The following is a 25,502-nucleotide window of genomic DNA, read 5'->3' as shown; positions in this document are numbered from 1 at the left end:
AAAATAAAGGCTAGTAGGTCTGAAAATTTAAATATAAGGAAAATAGTTCATAAATTTAAATAAAATCCCAGGTGACATGGAATTAATATGAGAAGGCAAGTAAGGTAAAGTACTGGCTTTATCTTCACTTTGAAACATCACATTACGGTGCTCAGTACTGAGTCATGCCTTGAGTGGGTAGAAGACATGAGTAGGTGGGGAAAGTGGAAAATGAGTATACAGTGTTTTCAATAGTATTTAGTCTTTTTTTCCTTCCTTCATTCTTATTCTTTCATCCATCCATCTATTTCATATGTAGCAACTTCGTAGCAGTAGTATAGTAATACTGACAGTTCAAATAGAAATATAGGATCTTAAATACTGACATTGAAAAAATGTGTGCATTAACAGAGAGAAGAAAATGATTGCTTTCATTAACACAACTTTAGGATTTTAGTTTTCAATTCTGAGATATATAAATATATATAAAGGCAGTAAGTAGTGAGGAAGTAGGGTTTTTGAGAACCTACAATTGTCTTCTTTTCTTAAAAGCTAGGCTATAATTCTTTTCATGAGGGCTCCTCGTGAAAAAATCCATTTACTGATTTTGAAATTTGTTTCTAGACATGAGTGACTTCACATACTAATTGACATGAAAATCGAAATGTAAAATATTCTAGGTAGAAATTTTTAAAATTATTTCTAGACAAAACTGTTATACCAGTCTTTCCTATAATATTTTTAAAACATCGGTTGGAATTTGAGAAAAATGTATTTCATAATAAACTTCTAGAATCACCCCATCTCTCTGAATTACTTCATTGTACAAAAAGAATTCAATTGTGTTTTAAAAAAATCCCTAATTATAATCAAATAATTTTGCATGTAACAGTTTTTTTTCCTCCCCGTAGGGTGATCTTTTTCTTTTTTTAATCAAAAACAAATGCCATTTGAATCAGACATTTTAAACAGGATTCCTAACAAATGATTAGTTGTATGCTAATTGTGGCAGATCACTATTACATCAAACATAACAGAAGTTGTTAAATTTGTTCCAAAAATGAATTCTAAATTGCAGGATCCAGCATTATTAATAGCCAATTGTTAAAAAATACTTATAGGGACTAAATTTACCTTTTAATTGTATCATATGGAAGATTATCTCTAAATAAAATGACTTTCATTTATATACAGTTTTAGAAGGCACAATGCATGAATCACTCTCATCATCACATTCCATGCATATTAGGCAGGTGTGATAAGGACATCTCTATTTTAAGGAGGAGGAAAGATTTTGTATATATTAAGTGAAATCTTTTTTCCACTAAACCGGGATTTTTCCTAACTTATAATCTCTATTTATAACCTAAAAAAGGAATACATAAAAGTAAGTAAAACAGGATAAAATAAAAAATACTAACAATAAATGACAACTTAATTCAATGATATTTAACACACAAGTATTAGTGCCTACTCTATGTTCTGAGTGTCCAGGTATGGGACCTAGCACTGGAGGTTATGGCAACCAAAGCCTTTAAAAATGGAAGGATTTAGCAAAGTGAGAAGAAATGGCAAGGCAATCTAGAGAAAAGGTATTAAATAAGAAAGTTATGAGGCTGAAGTGAGGCATAGCTTATGAAGAAAAAAAGCAAAGAATATGCTTTAGCATCAGAATTAGATTGGTAATTAACTGATAAATGAGTAAGAATGAAGAGGCAGTGCTTCCTTTGTGTTCTCAAGGTACACATCCATATGGTAGCACTTATCACGTATTGTTGATTTGCCTGTCCATCTCTCTTGTTATAGGAAGAACTCCTACAGAGCAGGACAGCAATTTGCAGGGTTCCACCCACATAATTTGCCTCAATAAATGATTATTCAGTTGCCCTGAAAAGCTCATTTTGGCACTAGAGGGTTCTAATACACCTTGCCTGACACATTCTCTTTAATAGCACAACTGATTCCCCTCATGCCATTGTATCTGTCAAGTTCAGGCTTCCTTGTCTACAAAAAATTGAGGAAAAAAATTCATTTTCCAGGTCTAAAGTACTATGATAGACCTGGTTATGTAGTTTAAAGCAGTAGATGTTGTCCATAAAGACTTCTAGGTGCTCTAGGACTTCAATTTGTCAGGTGAATGGGAAAAGTATTATTCTTTGACATGTTTTCCTCTTATTGTTATACTTTTTTTCTAATTTGGTTAGTCCCATATTAACAGTTTTCCATTATACTATAATTTCACCTTAGCATGCAGATGTTTTTCTTGAATATCAAACAGTATTATTTCATAAAAGTAATACTCCATGAATATTTCATTCATGAATCGTCTTGTGATCATAATGGCCAGAAGAAATGTCTCCCCTCTACAAACTTGTGACTTCTATCCTTTACCACCTTGTATTATATTTATACACAGATGTGTTTTCCTCCTAACCTTTGAAGGCAGAAACTATCTTTGAACATCAATGGTGGCCAGTAGAATGCTTTGGACATAATAGGTACTTGATAAATATTTGTCAAATAAATTACCATTATGTTTATTATTACTGGAAAAGAGGTTAGAAGAATATGGAAGAAGTAAGAGTACATAAATATTGTATATGGTAATGAAAATGTCTTGCCATGTTTCACTAAATAAATGTATTTTTTAGAACATTCACCTAGAGTTGTCTTAATTTTTATTACTTCTTCCCTCATTATTCATATGTACAAAGAAGTCAAGTCTTAGTGTTGAAAATACTGAAACTGTCCATTCAATCAAGCATAATTCTGACAATCTTTTCCAAGAAGACTAAGAGTTTAGAAAAAGCAGATAAAGTACTTTCTTAGCATACAAGAAGAGCAACATAAATTAGACCACGGGTAATAATGTAATAAACTGAAGAAAGTTCCTGCTTTTCACTACACTAATTTTAACAATTTATGGGAAAGAAATCACACTACTCATCATGAACTGAATTCATTTAAAAACAAAGTTTATATGTAAAAATAACCCTATATAAGTGAAGAGAAATGTTTAGTATTACCATTCTAAGTTGTTAAAGCCAAGAAAAAGGAAAAAGAGGATGGAGTTAATGGAACCCACAGGCTACTGATGTGGCAGTTTATCAAATGTAGCTGTAATGAAAGATAAATAATACAGGCAATTCACACTTCATGAAAGGATAAAAGTGTCAGTGTGTAGGTACCAGTTTTACTGCAGGCCATAATCAGCAAGTAAACGAAAGTGCAATGTCTAAAAAGTTTATAGCCTTCTATGAAGGCCTCGTCTTGTCAGGTATTGATTTAAGTATTCAGACGACTTCACTGGTATTAAACAAATTGAGTGTTTGTGAACTTAGAGGACATGTTCTATTTTTCCCAACAAAAGTTGCCTCAAGCTTAATGTTAAGTTGCTTCCATCACTTAAATTTAAGGAAAGGCAAGAAAATGCTGAAATGATCTCTTACACAATTATTTTCTTCTTAAATAGAGGGCAATCCAAAGTGAATGTTTCATATTCTCCACCTTCTCCACAAACATGGACTCCATACTTCTTAGAAAGCTGAAAACATGAAAAAACAAAAAAGGAAAAGGAAACAAAATCAGACAGCAAAAATACTCACTTAACCTATATTATTTTGTTCTGAAAAATCCATACAGGAATGTTTAATTCCAAAATACTTTGTAAGCTATAGTAAAATAATTATATTTTTGCTTAAACATGTGCTTACAGCCATTCCAAAAAAGTCATAAGGCATAAGATTTCTAATACTCTCAAAACTCTTACAAAAAAAGGTGTAAGGGACCAACATTTTTGTTTATACTGTCAAAACTTAAAGATTACTGTATATTTTGGGAATGATACTAGCTATAGACTCAAAGGGAGGCTAAGTCATTACGTAGTAAATGACAATAGATATAGCCAAACTGAGCTACCCCTATTGTTTGACCTTTATGTGGAAGAGAAAAAATATGTTGTGTTTAGAGAATTTCTCAGACACATAGAGACAGCAATCTAAGGCCTTTCCTTAGGCCTGTGAATAAAAAGAAGTCACATACGTGGTTATTACGCTTGAGGTTGTTTTTATTAGGAAAGTTCCAAGGGTACTGAGAACTAGTGAAGTTCCAAAACTGCAGATAAGCCTTAAAAAGGTTTAACTCAAAGAAAGATTGGGATAGCTTACAAAATTGTCTAATCAAACCTGAAATTAAAAAAAAAAAAAAACAGAAGCAACTAAAGAAACAAAGAATCTATTGATCTGCATTAAATATAAGCCATACTATTTAAATGATGCTGATACTGAGAGTAAAGAAATCTAATTGGCGGGTACCTGGGTGGCATTAGGGCTGGGGAGCACCTTCACTGGCTGTCATAGATGTGGACCTTTTTAGTTCATGTGTCGAGACTTTATCAATGTGATTCCATCTCCTTTATTCAGAATGTCACAGCTTTCCCTGCTTATGGTGTCTCCTAGCTCAAAGTCCTCACAGACTAAAGAAAAATGATACCTTTGATGCTCTGTCACTGCCAGTGCTAGGACTGTGGTCTAAGTCTTCAGTTTTACCTGTACAGTTATGCATTTATTTATTTGGTGATTTTTGTGGTTGTACAACCATTCTGAACCCATTAAATTTCAACTATTAACTATGTGCTCTTAGGGATTTAATACATGAACCTATGAGAATTTTACTGCTCCCTCCAAAGATCAGTAGTAATGGATCAGTAAAGGATCAGTGAATGACAATGTAAAGCCAGACAGCAAGAAAAGTGAAGGAAAGAAAACAGGGTGTTTTTTTATTAAGAACTCAGAAGAAAAAAGTAGATAAATTTTCACCATACTGGGTCATGAGGTAGAGATGATTCTGATGCAAGGCCAAATGATGAGAGTTGGTTCTAATAGAAGCAGATAATAGGAACAGACTACTTTACCATAGTAAACTAAATTAAAATCAGCTTTGCAATAAAAACATAGGGACAATAACAGGATATGGATTCCAGGGGTGTTTCTTTGTTCTGCCAGCTAATGCCTACCCCTTTTTACGCTTTGCTGATCACCTATTCCAACAACTTTCTACCAAGTGAATCTTCTAATAACACCTCTATGACTTATGGCCAGTTTCTTCAGGTGAGGAGTATATCTTATCAATTATTAGCATCCTTTTATTAGAAAATGTTTTATTGAAGCTCTGCATAATTTCTGTAATCCACCACTAAAGGAAACTGAATTTTTTATTAAATTCGGCATGGCTGTTACCCTACAGAAGTGATTCTGTTAGTTCCTAGTAAAAATAATGTAAGCTGGTATGTTAAACCAACATATTATGATTATAAAAGAAGAATATATTCAAGAGGGGACTTATTAAAATCTGGATGTACCCAGTAATACTTTCAGTTTACATAAAATATTTTTATAACATTCATTCATTCAATCAGTTCTTCAACCAATATTTATTGAACAATGATTGTTAGCCAGACCTTGCTAGATGATGAAGATCCAAAAGTTAACAAGACAATGTCCTTGGTCTTTTGAAGCCTACCAAATATACTACACTCTATATTTTAACACCCCAAATAATAAAGTGACAATGATGTTATCTCTATAAATGAATATGCACAGTCTCTTTTCCCCTTCTGTTACTGATTCACCAGTATGAAAACAGATTTCAAACCAAGAAATCTAAATCTAGATAAAGAGCCCAGTGGTTTCTGTGGCTGAAGAACCAAGAAGTAATCTGACTGAATCTTTATGGTGTCTTTTGTGACCCCTCTAAACTCTACTGGCTTCAAGCTCTAACAGACATAAGTACTGAGAGAAATTAATCTTTATTGGCTTACTTGTAGTCAGCTCCAAGGCCCTCTGATCTCTTCTTGAACCTCAAGGAGCAAACCGTATGCTAGCCACTTGCTTTAAAGAATTTGCTAAGACATACACACTATTAGAAATCAAAATCCTTGTAGCACAAAAGCATGATGTATGCATGCAATAGAAAAGGTCAGTTTAGGGAAGTGAGGAATCCAGATGTGCACATTACATACATATTTATGGTATACAATCTTCAATTTACTTTTATAAAACCCCTAGGTCAGTGTTACTAATTCTGTTCATAGAAAAGATTCTACATGGTTCATAGAAAGCAGTAACTTTATTACTTTATTCCTAATATATCTCAGGTCTATCTCTGGCTTTAACTCAAAACTGGGATTATTGTATGCTTGCACTCAATCATTCCAAATACATTTTTTGCAGTTCTCTTTAATAAGTTTCTCTATCAGTATCATTATAATGAAACATACTAAATAGTTAATAGATTTTTTTAAAGTTTAACTTCTCACTGAATTCTCATGATTCTTTGCATAATATAAGCATGTAAAATTATAATCTATATTGAAAAATAAACACATTTTTAATATTGTCTATTCCTTAAGTTATTGGTATTTGGATATATAATATTTAAAGCCATGATATTTGATGAGATCAAGAGATATGTAGAGAGAGCCTTAAGGCCAAGGACAGGAACACCACCATATTCTTTATTCTTTAAATGATTAAAATATATTTAAAATTTTTAGTTAGTATGTGAAAAGTAGAAGTAGATAGTTATTCTTACTATAACAATAAAAATATACCAGATAGGCTATAAAATCATGCTTTTTGTTTTAAACAGAGAGATCTAAGACACCTTGATAAACTAAATTACAGATTAGATGAGCCTTTCCTAGGTGAGTGAAGCTCCATGACCACTTTCCTAATGGGGTAACAGAGAAGGAGAATCAAACCTTCCTAGGTGGGGGACCTATATTATGGTATGTAGAAAGCAGCCAAACTTATGGCCATCTGTGGACTTCTGTGATGGATTATTAGACCTCTGAGGAGAACCAAAAAGTCTGTATAGCCTGCCAATTCTTTCCCACAGAGCCTTATCCAAGGCAAACAGTGGCTACATGCAGAAGGCTGGAGCCAGGGTAGGAGAGAGGAGAGAGATCCCCTTGGAAACACCTGCCCATTAAATTTTTTCTACTGAGCTTTCACTGTACTAAAAAGCCTGAGGACAGGGCAGGAGGACTGAGAGATGTCTCTCAAGGTTTGGAGAGATGGGGAGAGGTTGAGAGCAGTAAGCCTCTGAAGAGGCACAAAATACCAAAAAGACTGTCTGTAAGGTGTGCAGTTGGTGGTGGGGGTGGAGACCTCTAGACTCACTGGAGCTTAGATTCCAAGCCCTCATGAAAGAAGAGTTCTGATCATGCTCTGAAAGCATCTGAAACAAGTAGCAAATTGAAATAAAATGCAACTCAGACCAGATTAACCTCAACTGGAAATGAGATTGAGGAGAATAAATACCCTAGCTGTCAGACAGAGAAAGGAGTGCAGTTTTTTCTGGAGTAAATGGTATTTATTAAGTTTCTACTGTTCTTTTTTTATTCCATGTCTACCATAAATTATCTTAAAAAATGTCAAAAAATGACAAAATTTTACCTTTAATCAAGAGAAAAAAGCCCAAACAGACAAAATAGAAATAGACTGACACATTAACCAAATATCAGACTTAGTAGACAAGGAAATAACTATTATAAATATGTTAAAAAGGTAGACAAAATTCATGAACAGTTACTGTTAGTTTTAGCAGAAATGGAAAATCAGGAGTAGATAAATCTAGGCTGATATCCAGGCTCCATTACTTATTGGCCATGGGACCTTGGAGGAATTGTGTAACTTTTCTGAATCTCAGTTTTTGTATGTAATACCTACTGTTATGGGGGTGCTGCATTAAATAAGATGATACATATAAACCTAAACAGCCTGTTATTGTACTGAATATTGTAGGCAACTGTAAAACAATGGTAAGCATTTGTGTATCTAAACATATCTAAGCACAGAAAAGATACAGTAAAAATATAGTATAAAAGATAAAAAATGGTATACCTGTATAGGGTTTTTATCATGAATGGAGCTCATAGGACTAAAAATTGCTCTAGATGAGTCAGTGGTGAGTGAATGTGAAGGCCTAGGATACTTCTGTACACTACTGTAGACTTTATAAACACTGTACACTTAGGCTACACTAAATTTATAAAAAAATTTTCTTATTGCACTAATAAATTAACCTTAGCTTACTCTAACTTTTTTACTTTAAAAACTTTTAATTTTTTTTTGCCTTTTCGATTCTTCTGTAATAACACTTACTTAAAACACAAACACATTGTCCTGTTGCACAAAAGTATTTTCTTTCTTTATATCCTTATTCCATAAGCTTTTTTCTATTTTTAAAAATATATTTTTTAACTTTTTGAACTTTTTTGTTAAAAACAAAAACACAAATGCCCATATTAGCCTAGGCAAACACAGGAGCAGGATATCAACATCACTTTCTTACACTTCTGCATCTTGTTCTACTAGAAGGTCTCACAGGAGCAATAAAATGTATGGAGCTGTCACCTCCTATGATAACAATGCCTTCTTCTGTAATACCTCCTGAAGAGCCTGCCTAGGCTGTTTTACAGTTAACTTTTTCTTTTATAAATAGGAAGACTACACTCAAAAATAATAAAAAGTAGAGTATAGTAAATACCTAGTGATAGGAATTTTTCAGCTCCATTATAATTTTATGGGACTACCATCATATATGTAGTTCATCTTTTACAGAAATGTTGTTATGCATGACTGTAAAAGTGATGATCTTAAGAAATACCTTGATTAAAGTGTAAATGCTGCTGGTAAAGAGACTCACTTTTAAAATATTACTGCATGGTATTTCATAAAAAGGCCACAAACGCACAAAGATGGAAAACACTGGAGAGAAGGTGACAGCATCAACCAGTTTTTTAGAACCAACAACACTGAGCCCTAGGCCAATAGCAGTGAAGACTGAGAACCAACACCATTCACACAATAGAATAACCAAAAGGTCAAGGAATTGGTGGCACCAGGTACCTCTGGAAGTGAGGGGGAAAGAAAAAGGGCACTAAAGTAAGAAGGATTGATCCACAGTCTGTTTAACAAGCAGTCAAATTCTTAGATCCCCTCCCTCTAGGCTAGCAACTGCTTCTCCTCCATCCTGGCAGAAAACAAGAGGTTTATTCTCTGCAGAGAGTGAAATGAGGAACTGGCCTGAGAGAAATGAGACACAGCTGAGGGCAGAGCTACTACACTATAAATAGAGGGAATGAATTAATGTATGCATGTAAGGTTTTGAGGCCTGTAGCCATTTTTCCCACTCCAAGAAAAAAACAAATTACAGTATGCTTTCATCTTCAAGACAGGAACATGGAGAATCCTTTTTGGAATATGACTAGCTCAGATTAAATGGCTTAGCTATACTTCCTGTGATATTGTGATATAATAAGAAATAAATATCTGTTCTCTGCCCTCGGTTTCTGAGACAGAACTCCTAATATCCTTATAGATAGGAGTGCCAGGGGAATCTTTTGTTCTAATATTTGGTCTTTGACTCCAGTTTCTGACACAGAGCTCCTAAAACCTTTGCAATTTCCCAAGTGATAGGAGTGTCTGACATAGAGCTTCTAAATTCCTTAGAATTTCCTGGGTCATAGGAACATCTTTTGTTCTATTGTGGTGACTCTTGGTGGGCTCCTGGAAAGCCTCAGCATGAGGGCTGGTTGCCAGGGGAAACAACTGATTAGAGGATTGGAACTTTCAGCCTCACCCTCCAAACTGCCCAGAAAGGGACAGGTGCTGAAGGTTGAGTTCATTACCAGTGGTCAATGATACAATCATGCTTATGTAATGAAGCCTCCATAAAAGCCCAAAAGGACAGGGTTCAGAAAGCTTCCAGATAGCTAAACACGTGGAGTTGGGTGGAGGGTGATGCCCCTTCCCACATATCTTGACCTATGTATCTCTTCAACTGGCTGTTCATCTGTATTCTCTACTATGCCAGTAAATGTAAATCAAGTGTTTCCCTGAGTCTGTGAGTTGCTCTAACAAACTAATAGAACCTGAGGAAGAGGTTGTGGGAATCCTTGATTAATAGCCAGTCAGTCAGAAGTATAGGTGACAACTTACTGCTTGGAATTAACATCTAAAGTCTTGTGGCACCGAGACCTTAACCTGTGGGATCTGACACTATCTCCAAGTAGACAGTGATAGAATGGAACTGAACTGCAGGATATAGCCAGTTGGTATATGCTGGAGAATTGCCTGGCATGTGTGGAAAAACTCTCACACATCTGGTGTAAGAAGTGTTCAGTGTGGTGTGAGAGTAGAGAGAAAAAAAAAAAACCAGTTTGTTTTTTCTTCAGATTTCTCTATAGTGAAACTAAAGGTCAGAAAGCCCATACACATACCTAGTGCTTACAATCAAATTCTTAGGTTCCCTACTCTTAAATATGAGCATAATATTACAGATTATCATAAATCTGAGCAACACCTCTAAAATGAAAGTTAGAGACTAAAGCAAACAATGAAAACAGAAAACTAAAACACGTAAGGGAGAAGAAAACTAAAACAAAAGCTATTATTAATATTCTTAAGAGATTAGAGAATATATTAAAATTAGGTTAGGATATTATAGATTTAAAAAAAACATTCAGAAAAAAAATGAGCTTTTTACAATTGAAAATATGGTATGAAAAACTCAATTGAAAGATCAGAAAATAAAATTGAGAAATTCTCCTAGAAAAGAGCAAAAAATGAATTAGATAAAAATTAGGAGAGAATTAAATAACATGTGAATAATTGTAATAAATATGAATTTATATAGTAGGAATAATAGGAATTTCAGAAGCAAAGCCAAGGTGGAGGTAAACACCAATGAAATAATTCAAGAAAATTTCCTAGAACTGAAATTTTCAAACTGAAAGTTCTTCCTATCCCAGCACAGTAAATAAAAATATACACACCCAGGACACATAAATCACATAAGATTGTACAATTCTAGAGGGAAAATATCCTACACATTTCCACAGAGGAAATGGAGAGACAGAGAAAGTCACATACAAATAGGAATCAGAATGGCTTTGGGCTTCTCAACAGCATACCAAACTACAAGGCAATGACGAAATACTATCATCCAGCAGGAAAATTATTCCAAAAAGAGAATTACATGACTTGTGAAAGAATACCAATCATATGTGAGGAAATAATGACTACATTTTGAAATATACATAGTCTCAAAATATTTACCTCCTAGAGGCTTTTTTTCTTATTTTTTATTTTATTTTTTATTTCAGCATATTACAGGGGTATAAATGTTTAGGTTACATATATTGCCTTTGTCCTATGGGCCCTTTCTTCAAAATCTCTTAGAGAATGTGCTTCACAAAAATAAGAGTAAACAAAACAAAACAAAAAAAGAAAAAAAGGCACTGGATCCAGACAATAAAGACTCCAACACAGAAGGAGGAAGGTAAAGGGAACCCCAGGATGATGGAGACATGCCAGGATGTCAGCCTTATAGCATGCATAAAGAGAAACTGGTCCAGATTAGACAAAGTCAGAAGCTCTGGAAAGAAGACTTCTTCAGAATGAAGACGATGACAAAGTACTTCATATATCTGAACATTTGAATAAGAGATTAGAAAACTGGCAATGAATGTAACATTGAAATACTGATAAGTACAAAGAATACTAAATAAATGAAGAAAACAAGACAACTATTTACTCAAGGGAAAAAATAAAAAGTTGTACAGGAAAGGAATGGTTTATTACCAGAGTTTATTACCTGACTCAGCTGTGTATTGGGATTTCACAGTTATTGCAATATAAACACTGAATATTGATCCAGCCAGAATTGCAGTATAACCATATGGGAGGATGGAAGAAGGGAAAAAGAACACGTATGTGATGGAGGCGAAGGGAGTGAAGACATCCAAATCTGTACATTTCAGAATGGGAAGTCAATAAAGAATGCTAATATTAGGGGAGAGGGACCATGAAGTAGTAATACAAACATCCAATTGAGAGACAGGGAGGTAAATATCAAAACAATTCACTATAAGAGATGAAAGTGAGCTGGTGAAATGAAAGAAGGTGAAGACACAGATAGCTGTTTCTGTATCAAAGACTGAAGAATGATTTGAGAACATAAAGTTTGACAAACATTTTAAAACATCACAAAATAAGAATACTCTTAATAAACAGGGAAACTACTTAAAAAATAGTTCCAAACCTTTAAAATTTGATGAAACTTATATTAAAATTCATCTACTTTTTCAAACAATAAGAAAGTAGTCTTAGGGGAAAAAAACCCCACAAAAGATAAAGTCATTATAGAATCCATTGTTCACTTATAAGATGATAATTTTAAGAACCTGCATAAGTTTAAGAAGCAATGGCTAAATTATTTCATGTTAATGTAAAGCAATAAATGTACAAACCTTAAAGCTGTTGCATTCTTTAACCCAGAAATTACATTCTTAGGAATTTATCTTAAGAAAATAATAACCAGAAATGTGCATGAGGATTTATTAAAAAATATGATAATCATATTATTTATAACTTAGAAATAACAAATATTTTCAAAAAGATATATGAATATGGCATTATATGTAAATATGTCATGTATTATGTAATATATGTAAATGTGTCATACATTCATATGTAGAATACAAATATGATAGAATCTACACAGCCATTAATTAATGTATTTTCAAAGTATACTTAGTTATGTGGGAAAATGGACACGACATCATGTTATAAAAAAATGAAGACAAAATTGTGTGTATGACTGAAACTCATTATGTAAATAAAATATGTACAAGTATTTAACTACATAGACTTTAAAAAAATTCTCAGGAAGTAAACCATTAGGGAATACACCAATATGTCTACAGTGTGCAACATAGGGCAATAGAACTATGATTTTTATTTGCCTCCCTATTTTTTATTATATTTCAAATTTTCAGTGGAAGGTAAGTATTTTTATTTTTCTGTTTTTTTAATTTTCCATTTATTTCCATTCTTTATACCCATTTTTTCTCTAGCCACAGGCAAACATCTTAAAGTATTTAATGTGTATGTCCTTGCAAATGTATTATTTTGTATGTCTGTATTTTGAATTTATTTAAATGTTAATTGTTTTCACTCAGTACTGTTGTTGCTGTGTTTATCAAGTATATATTTCTAACTGCTGACTTGTACTATATGATGTGTACCCACTGCATTTTAATTATTAGCTTTCCTATGAATAGACAACTGTATTGCCTCCAATGACGCCACCACCATCAAAAACAACCCTGCAAAGACTATTCTCGTTATTCTCATTAAATGTCCCCTTATGGACTGACAGGAGAATTGCTACATTAAGGAGGATAGGGATATTTAATCTAGGTATTGCAAGATTGTCCTCCAGAATGAAAGTACCAGTTTATATTCTAGAGGGGTTCTAAAAAGGCAGTCCTGTCAACAAATAACTTTATCTAGCTTTCTACATTTTGCCAGACAAACTGGTAAAAAGTAACATCTTCCTGTTGCTTTAATTTGTATTTTTTCCCTGATTACTAAATCAGTTTGAGTATCTCTTCATATCCATATTAAGTTTTGAGACATTCTCTTCTGTGTGATGATTCTCCATAGCTTTGCTCATTTTCTGTTAGGATTATTACTTTCCATGTTGATATATGCCATTTAACAATCATTTGACAGTATTAAACATTATTCCAATTATAGCATTTACTTAGTTTTTGATATATTTTGGAAAGCAGAAAGTTTCCCAAGTTTTCTTCAGTAATGGCAGACCTGACTTGAAGCAGTAAACATTGCTAACTTTTATTGAGCACTTAGAATGTGCCAGATACTGAGCTAAACACCTCATACACCATTTCATTGTTTGTTATTACTTCCATTTTGCACATGGTAAACTAACTATATCAACATTTCAGGTAAGAACTAGACTGAGGATTCAACCTTGGGCATCTGGCTACAGTAATGCCTTGCTGATCACTGTCCCACACTGCCTCTTACTCCATGTAATCTGAATGATCTATGAGAAGGACTCTTGGCCAAAGGTATTTCTCTCTCTCTACCATCCCTGCAACCAACCTGTCTTCTGTACTTCCCACAATTAAGTATTAATTTCTGCAAAGGACAGCATTATAATATGTAAAACTTCCCTTAATTAAAATGTATAAATATTAATTTCTGCAAAAGAAATCATTATACAAAACTTCCCCTAATTAAAAAATATTAACTCTTAGATATAGTAATATATTAAAACATTGATATATTTGCTAACAAGTCATGTCTACACACATTGCACAAAGGGTACATAAGAAGTGTCTCAGGAGCATTGAGGCAGATGAATAAAATGAGTTCTCACCTACTTAGGCTTATTTTCTCCACCTCCTTCATGTTTAAAGGTTGCCTGTTTTCTCTCCCTCTTTTGGATTCCTTAACTATTTATGAGAGTTGTGTCAACAAATTGAAAAATGAATGTGTGGTTTATCTTTTATCTCGCTTAATAAGATTAATCACATCATTCATAAAGATAAGGAGATAATAGGCATTCCTTACTATCTGATTTGTCTTAAGTAATAATGCAAAAGATAGAATCATAGGTAATAAGTTAAATCATACCTTCTAAATGGAGAAGGAAGATAAAGTTTGACGGATGAATCATTCTGCTTTAATATTAGAATCACTGTGCTCTGGAAACATTAGGCAACTCATTGAGCCTCTTTATGAGCATATGCAAAAATGAAAGAAACAGCACTCGGCTAATTTTTTCTATTTTTAGTAGAGACGGGGTCTCGCTCTTGCTCAGGCTGGTCTCAAACTCCTGAGCTCAAGCCATCCTCTGCCTCAGCCTCTGAGTGCTAGGATTATAGGCATGAGCCACTGCGCCCAGCCTGTTTCTTTCTTTTGTCTGATTGTTCTAGCTAGAAATTCTAATACTGTGTTGAATAACAGCGGTGAAAGTGGGTATTCTTGTCTTGTTCCAGATCTTAGAGGAACAAGTATCATCCCCACTGAATATGATATTCATGGTGGGTCTGTCATATATGGCTTTTATTATGTTGAGGTAAGTTCCTTCTATACTCAGTTTTTTTAAGAGTTTTTATCATGAAGGATATTAAATTTCACTGAATGCTTTTCAGCACCAATTGAAATGATCATATAGTTTTTGTGCTCATATTCACACAAAATAGTTTTCTATGAAAAAGTAAGAGAGAAAGTTAGAAGACAAAGACACTCATATTGCCTTGTGTAGTTTATTTTATTTTTTTAATTTCAAAATATTAAGGGGGTACAAATGTTTTTGGTTACATGGATTGCTTGAGTCAGTGCTATAAATGTGCCCATCACCCAAATAGTGTTCACTATACCCGTTAGGTAGGTTTTCACCCATGCCTCCTATTAGCTACCCCTGGCTTAATTTTCACTGAGGTTTACTTCCCTCTCTCCACATATGTGCTCAATGGTTAGTTGCATTTTAATAGTGAGTACATGTGGTGTTTGTTTTTTCATTCATTAGATACTTCACTTAGGATTATGGAACTCCAGTTCCATCCAAATTGTTCCAAAAGGCATTAATTCATCATCCTTTTTTATGGCTGAGTAGTACTCTATAGCATACATACAGCACATTTTGTTAATCCACTCATGAATTGATGGGCACAGAGGATGATTCCACATCTTTGCAATTGTGAATTGTGCTGCAATAAACATTTGAGTACAGGTATCTTTTTCATAAAATGAATTCTTTTCCCTTGTGTAGATACCCAGTAGTGGGACTGCTGGATCGAATGGTAAATCTACTTTTAGTTCTCTGAGGAATCTCCACACTGTTTTCCATAGAAGTTGTACTAATTTTCAGTCCCACCAACAGTGTATAAGTAGTCTTTGTCTCTGTATCCATGCCAGCATCTATTGTTTTTGGACTTTTTGATAAAATTCATTTTAACAGGGGTAAGGTGGTATCTCATTGTGGTTTTAATTTGCATTTCCCTGATGATTAGTGACATTAGGCATTTTTTCATATGTTTATAGGCCATTAGTCTATCTTTTTTGGAAAACTTCCATTCATGTCTTTTGCCCACTTTTTAATGATGTTGTTTGTTTCTTGTTGATTTATTTGAGTTCTTTATAGATCCTGGATACTAGCCCTTTATCAGAATGTATAGTTTGTGAATAGCCTTCATGATAAAAACTAGGCATAGAAGGAACATATCTCAAAATTATAAAAGCCATATATGGCAAAAACCAGCCCCAACATCATATTGGATGGGAAAAAGTTGAAAGCATTCCCCCTAAGAACTGGAACAAGATATGGGTGTCCATTGTAACACTTCTATTCAATGCAGTGCTGGAAGTCCTAGCCAGAGTAATCAGGCAAGAGAAAGAAATAAAGGGTATCTAAATTGGGAAAGAGGAGGTCAAACTGTTGCTTTTCACTGATGATATGTTCTTATATCTAGAAAACTCCAAAGAACCCACCAAGAGACTCCTGGACTTCATAAATAAATTCAACAAAATCTCAGGTCAAAAAATCAATGTGCACAAATCAGTAGCACTTCTATACACCAATAACAGTCAAGCTGAGCGTCAAATCAAAGACTTAATACCATTCACAATAGCGACAAAGAAAATAAAATACCTAGGAATATAGTTAATACTTAACTGAGGAGATAAAATATCTCTACAAAGATATCTACAAAACACTGAGAAAAAAATTGCTGATGACACAAACAAATGGAAATACGTATGTTCTTGGATCAGTAGAATCAACACTGTTAAAATGTCCATACTACCCAATGTGTTTTCAGATTCAACGCAATCCCCATCAAATACCAATGTCACATTTAACAGATCTAGAAAAAATAATTCTATGCTTCATTTGGATACAGAAAAGAGGCTGAATAGCCAATGCAATCTTAAGCAAAAAGAACAAATCTGAAGACATCACATTACCAGACTTCAAACTATACTACAAGGCTATAGTAACCAAAACAGCATGGTATTGGTACAAAAATAGAGACACAAACCAATGGAACAGAAAAGACAACCCAGATATAAAACCATCCACATGCAGCCATCTGATCTTTGACAAAGCAGACAACACTACACACTAGGGAAAAGAAGCTGTATACAATAAATTGCGCTGAGAAAATGGGATAGCCACATACAGAAAAATGAAACAGGATCCACATCTCTCACCACTCACAAGAACTAATTCAAGATGGATAAAAGACTTAAAAGTAAGGCATGAAACCATAAGAATTCTAGAAGACAATGTAGGAAAAACTCTTCTAGGTATTGGCCTAGTCAAAGAATTTATGACTATGACCTCAATGGCAATTACAGCAACAACAAAAATAAATAAATAAATGGGACTTGATTAAATTAAAAAGCTTTTGCACAGCTAAGGAAATAATTAACAGACCAAATAGACAACCTACAGAATGCTTAGTGTAATTTTTTATAACTATCAGGAAAACAAATTCCTGTTGAAAATATTCAGTTATCCATTAACATCCTTCCTTCTTGTTAGGGCAATTTTTATCATCCTGAGAAACTACTTGTCAAAATATCCAAAGGTAACTACAGCTAGGTCCTATGGTAAAATCTCTTCAAAAATTGCTTCTGCCCTATCCTTTCTCTCCTCAACTCTTACAACTGTAATTATGTGTATGAAAAACACCTCCCCTTTACATCTCTTATATTCTTTTCTCTATTATCCATCCTGTTATTTTCTGTGTTTCAGTCTAGATATTTTATATCTTCTGGTTCATTATTTGTCTATACAGCTATAACGAATCTAGTAAACCCATGTATTAAATATTATGTTCTTAATTTCGGGTATTAGAAGTTGTAGAATTCCATTTGGTTATTTCCTACAGATTTCAAATCTTCCCTAAAATACTTCCTCTTCTCATCCAATTCATTAAGCATATTAGCCATAGTCATTTTAAGAGTCTCATGCTCTACCAACTGAGCTAGCTGGATGACTGCAGCCATAGTCATTTTAAAGTCTAAATCTGATCATTCAATTGAATGAATATCCTCTGGGACTATTATCTATTTTTCTCTTACTTTTTAATTGTTTCATCACATCTCCTGATATGCTTGGTATTTTGAATTGCCTGCTGAAAACTATAAGCAAAGTATTTAACAGATAATTTGAGGCTCTGAATCATGTTTTATTTCTCCAGGGAAAAAAGAGGGCAATAAGAGTATGATCAGGAGTGTATGAAGTGAAACAACCAAATAGAAACCTCCAGCGATCATCGCTCTTGCACAAACACCAAATTCAACAACTATCCATTCAAACAAGCACCTTCAGAAGAACCAAAAATCAGGTAAGTGACCACAGTACTTGATTTTAACATTATATCAAGGAAACAGGGACAGAAAAGGGCAGAAAAACAGTCTTGCATTGCCCATGCCACCCCTTTTCTATCTCCCGGCGGTGCCATGACAGCACACGAAGTGGAAAGAGAATCTGTGTGCCTAAAGGAAGGCAGATTAAAGTGACTGTGGGACTTTACACTGGAACACAGGGTCACCTTGTCACAGGGAAACATTAGCACAGGGCAGAATTCTGTGGTACCAATGGACGGAGAATTTAGACCAGCACAGCCAGAGGGAAATGCCCCCACCTCCCAACGTGCTGACAAACAGCAGCCTGGGGCTTGCAATAAATTTGTAAGGCAGCCAGGCCACAAACGCTGCAGTTCTTGGGCAATTCTTATAGCTGTGCTAGCTTGGAGCCAGTAGACTTGGGGTGTACACGACCCAGTGAGAAACCAGCAGCAACAGCCAAGCCAGTGCCTGTGTCATCCTTCCTCTAACTCCAGACAGTATGGCTCAGGAAGAGTCATCTTCCACTTGGGGAAAAGTTTAGAGGGCTTCGTTTCGCAACTTGCGTAACAGCTCAGTCACAGTAAAATTAAGTGCCAAGCAGACTCCTCAAGCCCCTGATTCCAGGCCTTAGTTCATGGACAGCATTTCTAGACCCACCCTGGGCCAGAAGGAAACATGCTGCCCTGAAGGGAAGGATTCAGTCCCCTCAGGATTCACCACCTGCTAACTAAAGAGCCCTTGGGCTTTGAATAAACATGAGAGGTAGCCAGGCAACAGTCACCCTTGGCTTTGGGTGAGACTGGGCTGGCTTCAGGTGTGATCTGTTGCAATCCTAGCTGTGGTGGCAATGAGGGAGTGCCCATATCACTCCTCTCCCAACTCCAGCAGCCCAGCATGGAGAGTGAGGGAAGAGAATGAGAGACTTTGCCTGGTCATCCAGAGAATTCTCCCATATCTTACCCAAATCCACCAAGGTGGTACCATCAAGAACCTGCAAGAGTCACAGCATTACTGGGCTTTGGGTGCTCCCAGTAATGATATGGCTGTAGTGTACAAAGTCTTAGATCACAACACTCAATTCCCTTTGAATAACTGGAAAGCCTTTTCAAGAAGATGGGTTCAGACAAGCTCAGACTGTGAAAATTAAAACAAATAACTTTTCAATGCCTAGCCATTGAAGAACATCCACAAGTATCAAGAACATTCAGGAAAACAGGACCTCACCAAATGAACTGAATAAGGTATCGGTGACCAATCCTGGAATGATGGAGATATGTGACCTTTCAGAAAAAGAATTCAAAATAGCCGTCCTAAAGAGGCTCTATGAACTTTAAGACAACACGGAGAAGGCATTCAGAAGCCGCTCAGAAAAATTTAACAAAGAGATTGAAACAATTAAAGAAAAAAAAAAAGCAGAAATTCTACAGCTGAAAAATTCAACTGAAAAAATGAGAAATGCATCATAGTCTCTCAATAGCAGAACTGATTAAACAGAAGAAAGAATTAGTGAGCTTGAAGACAGGCTATTTGAAAATACACAGAAGAGAAAAAAAAATAAAAAAATAAAAAAGAATGAATGGGAAGATATGACATGCCCATGGAATTGAAGAATCAATATTGTTAAAATGTCCATAATACTCAAAGCAATCTATAGATTCAGTACAATCCTCATCAAAATACCAATGACATTTTTCACAGAAATAGAAAAAATAATCCTAAAATTTATATAGATCCATGAAAGACTCAGAATAGCCAATGCTATCCTGAACAAAAAGAACAAAACTGGAAAAATCAAATTACCTGGCTTTAAATCATACTACAGAGCTGCAGTAATCAAAACAGCAAGGTGCTGGCATAAAAACAGACATGTAGATCAATGGAATATAATGGAGAATCCAGAAATAAATCCACATATCTATAGTGAACTTACCTTTGATGAAATAGCCAAGAACATATAGTGGGTAAAGGACAATCTCTTCAATAAATGATGTGGGGAAAACTGGATATCCATAGGCAGAAGAATGAAACTAGACTCTTATCTCTTCCCATATACAAAAATCAAATCAAAATGGATTAAAGACTTAAATCTAAGACCTGAAACTATGAAAATACTAAAAGAAAATATTGGGGAAATGCTTCAGGACATTGATCTGGGCAAGGACTTCTTGAGTAATACTTCAAAGTAGAGGCAATCAAAGCAAAATTGGACAACTGGGATCACAGGAAGCTAAAGAGCTTCTGCACACCAAAAGAAACAATCAACAAGGAGAAGAGTCAACCCACAGAATGGGAGAAAATATTTGCAAACTACATATTTGACAAGGGATTAATAACTAGAATATATAAGGAGCTCTAACAACTCAATAGAAAACAATCAAATAATCTAATTAAAAATGGGCAAAACATCTAAACAGATATTTCTTAAAAGAAGACATATAAATGGCCAACAGGCAAATGAAAAAATGCTCAACATCATTAGTCATCAGAGAAATGCAAATCAAAACTACAATGAGATATCATCTCACCCCTGTCAAAATGGCTTTTATCAAAAAGGTAAGTAATAACCAATGCTGGCAAGGATGCAGAGAAAGGGGAAACCCTTGCATACTGGTGTGAATGTAAATTAGTGCAACCATTATGGAGAACAGTATGGAGTTCCTCAAACCACTAAAAATAGAACTGCCAAATGACCCAGAAATCCCACTGCTAAGTGTACATCCAAAAGAGGGAATTTAGTATATGAAAAAGATAGCTGCACTCCCATGTTTATTGCAGCACTATTCACAATAGCCAAGATTTGGAATCAAACTAATGTCTATCAACGGATGAATGGATGAAGAAATTGATGCATATACACAACGGCATATCATATAGCTACAAAAAAGAATGAAATCCTGCCATTTGCAACAACATGGATGGAACTGGAGAACCTTATGTTAGGTGAAATAAGCCAAGCACAGAAAGACAAATCTTGCATGTTCTCACTCACATGTTGGAGCTAACTATTAAAATAATCAATCTCATGTAGACATAGAATAGAATGATGGTTACTAGAGGCTGGGAAAAGTAGCAGGGAGATGGAGATAAAGTGGGGATGGTAAATGGGTGCAAAAATATAGTTAGATAGAATGAATCATATTTGATTGCACAACAAAATGACTATAATCGACAATATGTTAGGGTATATTTTAAAATAACTAAAAGAGTGGAATTGGAAGGTTCCTTACATAAAGAAATGATAAATGCCTAATGTGGTAGATACCCCAATTACCCTGATTTGAGTAATATACATTGTATACCTATATCAAAACATCACATGTACCCTCCAAAGATATATAACTATTATGTACTCATAATAATTAAAACTTAAAAAAAAGTAAGATCAGATCACTTTAATTAAGCCTATTATTGATATGACTCAAAGTTGGATATAAGTATTTGCAAGGGCTGGATTATTTCTGGTTTATCTTTACTCCTAAGGTATAGCCACTCTGGAGTCCATCTAAAATTGTGGAGGGTTAACCGGGTCTATTACATTTTAGTTTTCCCTGAATGTCATTTTTTGTCTCCCTAGGCATATAAATAGAGAAAACCTTATTAAGCTTCTCAGCTAAAGTTTCCTCTTCAATTTCTTGGCATCTCTGCCTCATTTCTGAATCAAAAAATACCTTGAAAGGGAAAGGGGCAATGCTCAGAGCTTCCATTCTGTTTAGAATTCTGGTTCTTCAAAGTATTGCAACTTTTTAATACTCTGATGCCTTCAAAAATTATTTTTGTTTTCATTTCATACAACTTGTCTGGTTGTTTGTATTGGGGGAGAGTTGTTCTTATGTAAATTATTCCCTCATAGCTAGAAATGAATTTCTTCAATATTTATTAATATTTAAAACATATATACCCCTCTGACCCAGCATTTCCATTTCTATGATTTTATTCCTCAGATAAACTCATACATGGCCCCAAAACACATGTAAAATAATATTCATTCCAGTATTATTTATCATAGCAAAAGACATGAAAGAATCAATAAAGTCCATCAATAAAGAATAGGTTCAATATATTCTGGCATAGACATATAACAGAACACAATGAGGTTATGGAAATAAATGGCCTAGATTTGTATGTGCTAAAATGTAAATAATATATATGTAGAATATACATAATATAATACAGAAAATAGTATATATAGCATGTGCCCATTTAGATAACAATGGATATGCACATTTGTATATATTTGTATATGCAAAAAATGTTTCTGAAGAGCTACATTAGAAAAAGAAAAGAGTGATTGTTCTGGGATAGGACAGAAAAACTGGGGCTTGGTGACACTAGAAGATTTTTCATTATTTTATAGTGTTTGATTTTTTTTTTACATATGACATGCCTTAATTTTATAATAAACATTATTTAAAAGAAAAATAAAATGTGGCATGAGAAGTACTACAAGTACTACATACTATGAGGCAAGGAGGAAAATGGCAACTCAAAGGAGGTTTATTTAAGCAAGAAAAACTCACAGTAGTGAACTCTGAGTTTAGATTTTAAAGACAACCTGGATTTAGGTGATTTAAGGAGGGATAATGCATGCAGAGAAGGGGAGTAGAACATGGAGGTTGAGGGAATACTCACTCTAAGGAAACCATCAGTAGTTCAAATTGATGAAGCACAGGGTAGGTGTAGCAGACTACATATCTTACAAGCCTCATTTCCTCCAACGACAGATGTATCAGGATAAAGAGTTAAATTTTATTGTGAGGCAATGGGGAGCAACTCAAAAGTTTATAAGGATCAGCTTTGCACTTTGTATGTATCATGATGGTGGTATTGTGGAGAATGGATTGACAAGGGGCAAGACAGGGAGGAGATACACTTGAACTAGAAGATTGCTGCAATAACCTAAAGAAGATTCTAATGCAGTGACAATGAGGATAAATGGGCATGTAAGAAGATATTATGAAGGCAGAATTAAAAGGACTTAGGGCCTTATTTATGAACAAAGGAGTATATAAAGTCTTTTATTACAATTTACTTTTTTGGCTTGGATGACTGAGTAGACAATGGGGCCCTTCACTGTCAGCAAACATAAAAATGACAAAGATATGTTAGGAAAGGAATGTTTAGTTCCACACAGTTGAGGTTGAGGTGCTGGGGGCCACTTAAGAGATAGAGGTGTCCGGTTGGCAGTTGAATACACGTGTAGAGCACTGGAGAATGATGGAGAAACAGATGTTATTCTTCTAAGAATCAAATTTGTAGTTGAAGTCATGGGGATGTTTAAGATCACCATAAGAGAAAGGCTATGGAGGAAACAACAACATATAAGGGGTGGAAAATATATAGAAAGCTCCAAAGGAAAGCTGAGAAAGTACTCAGAAAGGTTTTAGGAGTGAGTAGTATCATAGAAGCCAATGGATGACAGTTTCAAGAAGGCGTATACTCTTTCAGATAAATCTAGAAAGAGAGGACCTGACATGTGTCAATAGTATTGAGAAACTAGAAGATTATATATTTTATCATTGTGAGAGAATTCCCTAGTGCTTATTTAAAGGTTAGATCTCTATTCCTCTTGAGCTGAGTTTCTGTGGGTCAGAAAAGAGTATAAGCACTTTTTAAAAGAAGATCCCCAGTGAATTGCACCCCCAGGTCTGAAAACAACTATAGTAAACTATAAACTCAAGAACAAGTATCTTATTTGTTTAATCCATGTGTACTAAGTGCTTACTATAGCATCTGATACATAATAGACCCTCAGTAAGTATTAAATAATTTAAAGAGGAGATGAATGAATGGATGGACACATTATCAAGCAACTGAATGAAAAAATTAAAGAACTAATGTCTGCCAAAATTGGCAAGATTATTGGAGCTTACATTCTTGTGGGGCAGAAAGAGGCAGACAATATACATGTCAACAGATAAACAAGATAGTTTGGAGAGATCTGCTTTAGCTAGAGTAGTCAGGGAGAGCTTCTCTGAGGAGATGGTATTTGAGCTGTCATTTAAGTTATGAGAAGTGTTAACCACGTGACAGTCTGCAGAAAAAGCATTTTAGGCAGAAGAAAGTCCTAAGGAGAAAAAGGGTGAATATGGTGTGCTTAAGTAATAAAGAGGCATATGTGGCTATGGCTGAGTGAATGAGACAGAGACTGGTAAAAGATGAGCCTGAAAAGATTGATAGGATGCTGATCATACAAGGTCTCATAGGTTGTGATCTCATAGGAGTTTGAAAGTTTTTCTATTATAATTGCAATGAGAACCTATTTAAATTTTAAACAAAGTAGTGATATGATTTGATTTACACTTTAAAAATATCATTCTGACACCTGTATAAATAATGGATCATAGCAGGGCAATGGTGGATGTAAACAGACCAGTTAGGGGTTGGTATAGTATTCCAGACAAGAAATGATTATGGTCTGGTGGTAGCAATAGAGTTGGTGAGAAGTGCTTGGATTTAGAATATATTCTGGAAAAAGAGCAGACAAGATCATGTTCATGGGTTAGCTATAGGAGCTGAAGGAAAGAGGAGTCTAAAGAATTTGGATTTTTTAGCCTGTAGGCAATGGGGACTCAAAAGTTTTGAGTGAGTGACATACTTACAGTAGAATATCTTAGAACAATTATCTTTAGGTAGGAAGCAAAATGAATTCTTCAGGAAATAAAATAGAAGACAGAGGCAAATGTGGAGGTATCAGTAATACTCTAGGCCTGAAGCGACAGGTAGGGGCTTAGCTATACACAGGAGGAAGGACAGTTCTTCCAGTTATAGTAAACAAGGATAGGTGTAGGTACAGGTAAATTAGTAGGGGCAATGCTGGGGTTGGGTGGGGGAAGATGGATTTGCAGTATCATGGCTTCTATTTTCTCTGTGAAAAAGGAGACAAGTCATCCACTCAAAGTGAGGGGATTTAAAATTTGAGGAGAATAGAGAAGGAATGAAATAGACATGGCAAATGGGTAGAAAATACTTCTTGAGAAATATAAGATTGCTGGGTCATGTTGAAGGGCTTGCTGAAGTCAAATAAAATGATTTCTGCAATTTTGTGTTTAAACATCTTATGACAATATCCAGGATAACTCATTACCAATACCTCGGTACTCCCCAAAACCTTACTTGCTGTTTCTACAAAGAATATCTACCTGCTTGATATGTGAACTTACAATTTCAAATTTTCTTTTGGCAACAAAAGCTTTTTGCCAAAGTCACAGTCTCTCATTTCTGAAATTTTCTTTCTTTCACTTTCCAATAAATTTAACTTCATTATTTATCTACATTGTTTTGGTA

General features: G+C 34.7%; 1 protein-coding gene across 1 annotated transcript in view; it reads right to left on the bottom strand.

The window, feature by feature from the left end:
- The window catches only part of DPH6 (diphthamine biosynthesis 6), a 170,375-nt gene that overhangs the window by 5,747 nt on the left and 139,126 nt on the right, over positions 1–25,502 (bottom strand). Inside the window, exon 7 of the mRNA XM_069461940.1 lies at positions 3,429–3,523. Within this exon, the coding sequence (XP_069318041.1) occupies positions 3,429–3,523 (95 nt within the window). The remainder of the gene's footprint in view (positions 1–3,428; positions 3,524–25,502) is intronic.

The sequence above is a fragment of the Eulemur rufifrons genome, chromosome 2 (assembly GCF_041146395.1).
Source record: "Eulemur rufifrons isolate Redbay chromosome 2, OSU_ERuf_1, whole genome shotgun sequence".
Classification (NCBI taxonomy): Eukaryota; Metazoa; Chordata; class Mammalia; order Primates; family Lemuridae; genus Eulemur; species Eulemur rufifrons.
Note: the sequence above shows the minus strand (reverse complement) of the source record. Positions and strands in the feature narration are given on the sequence as shown.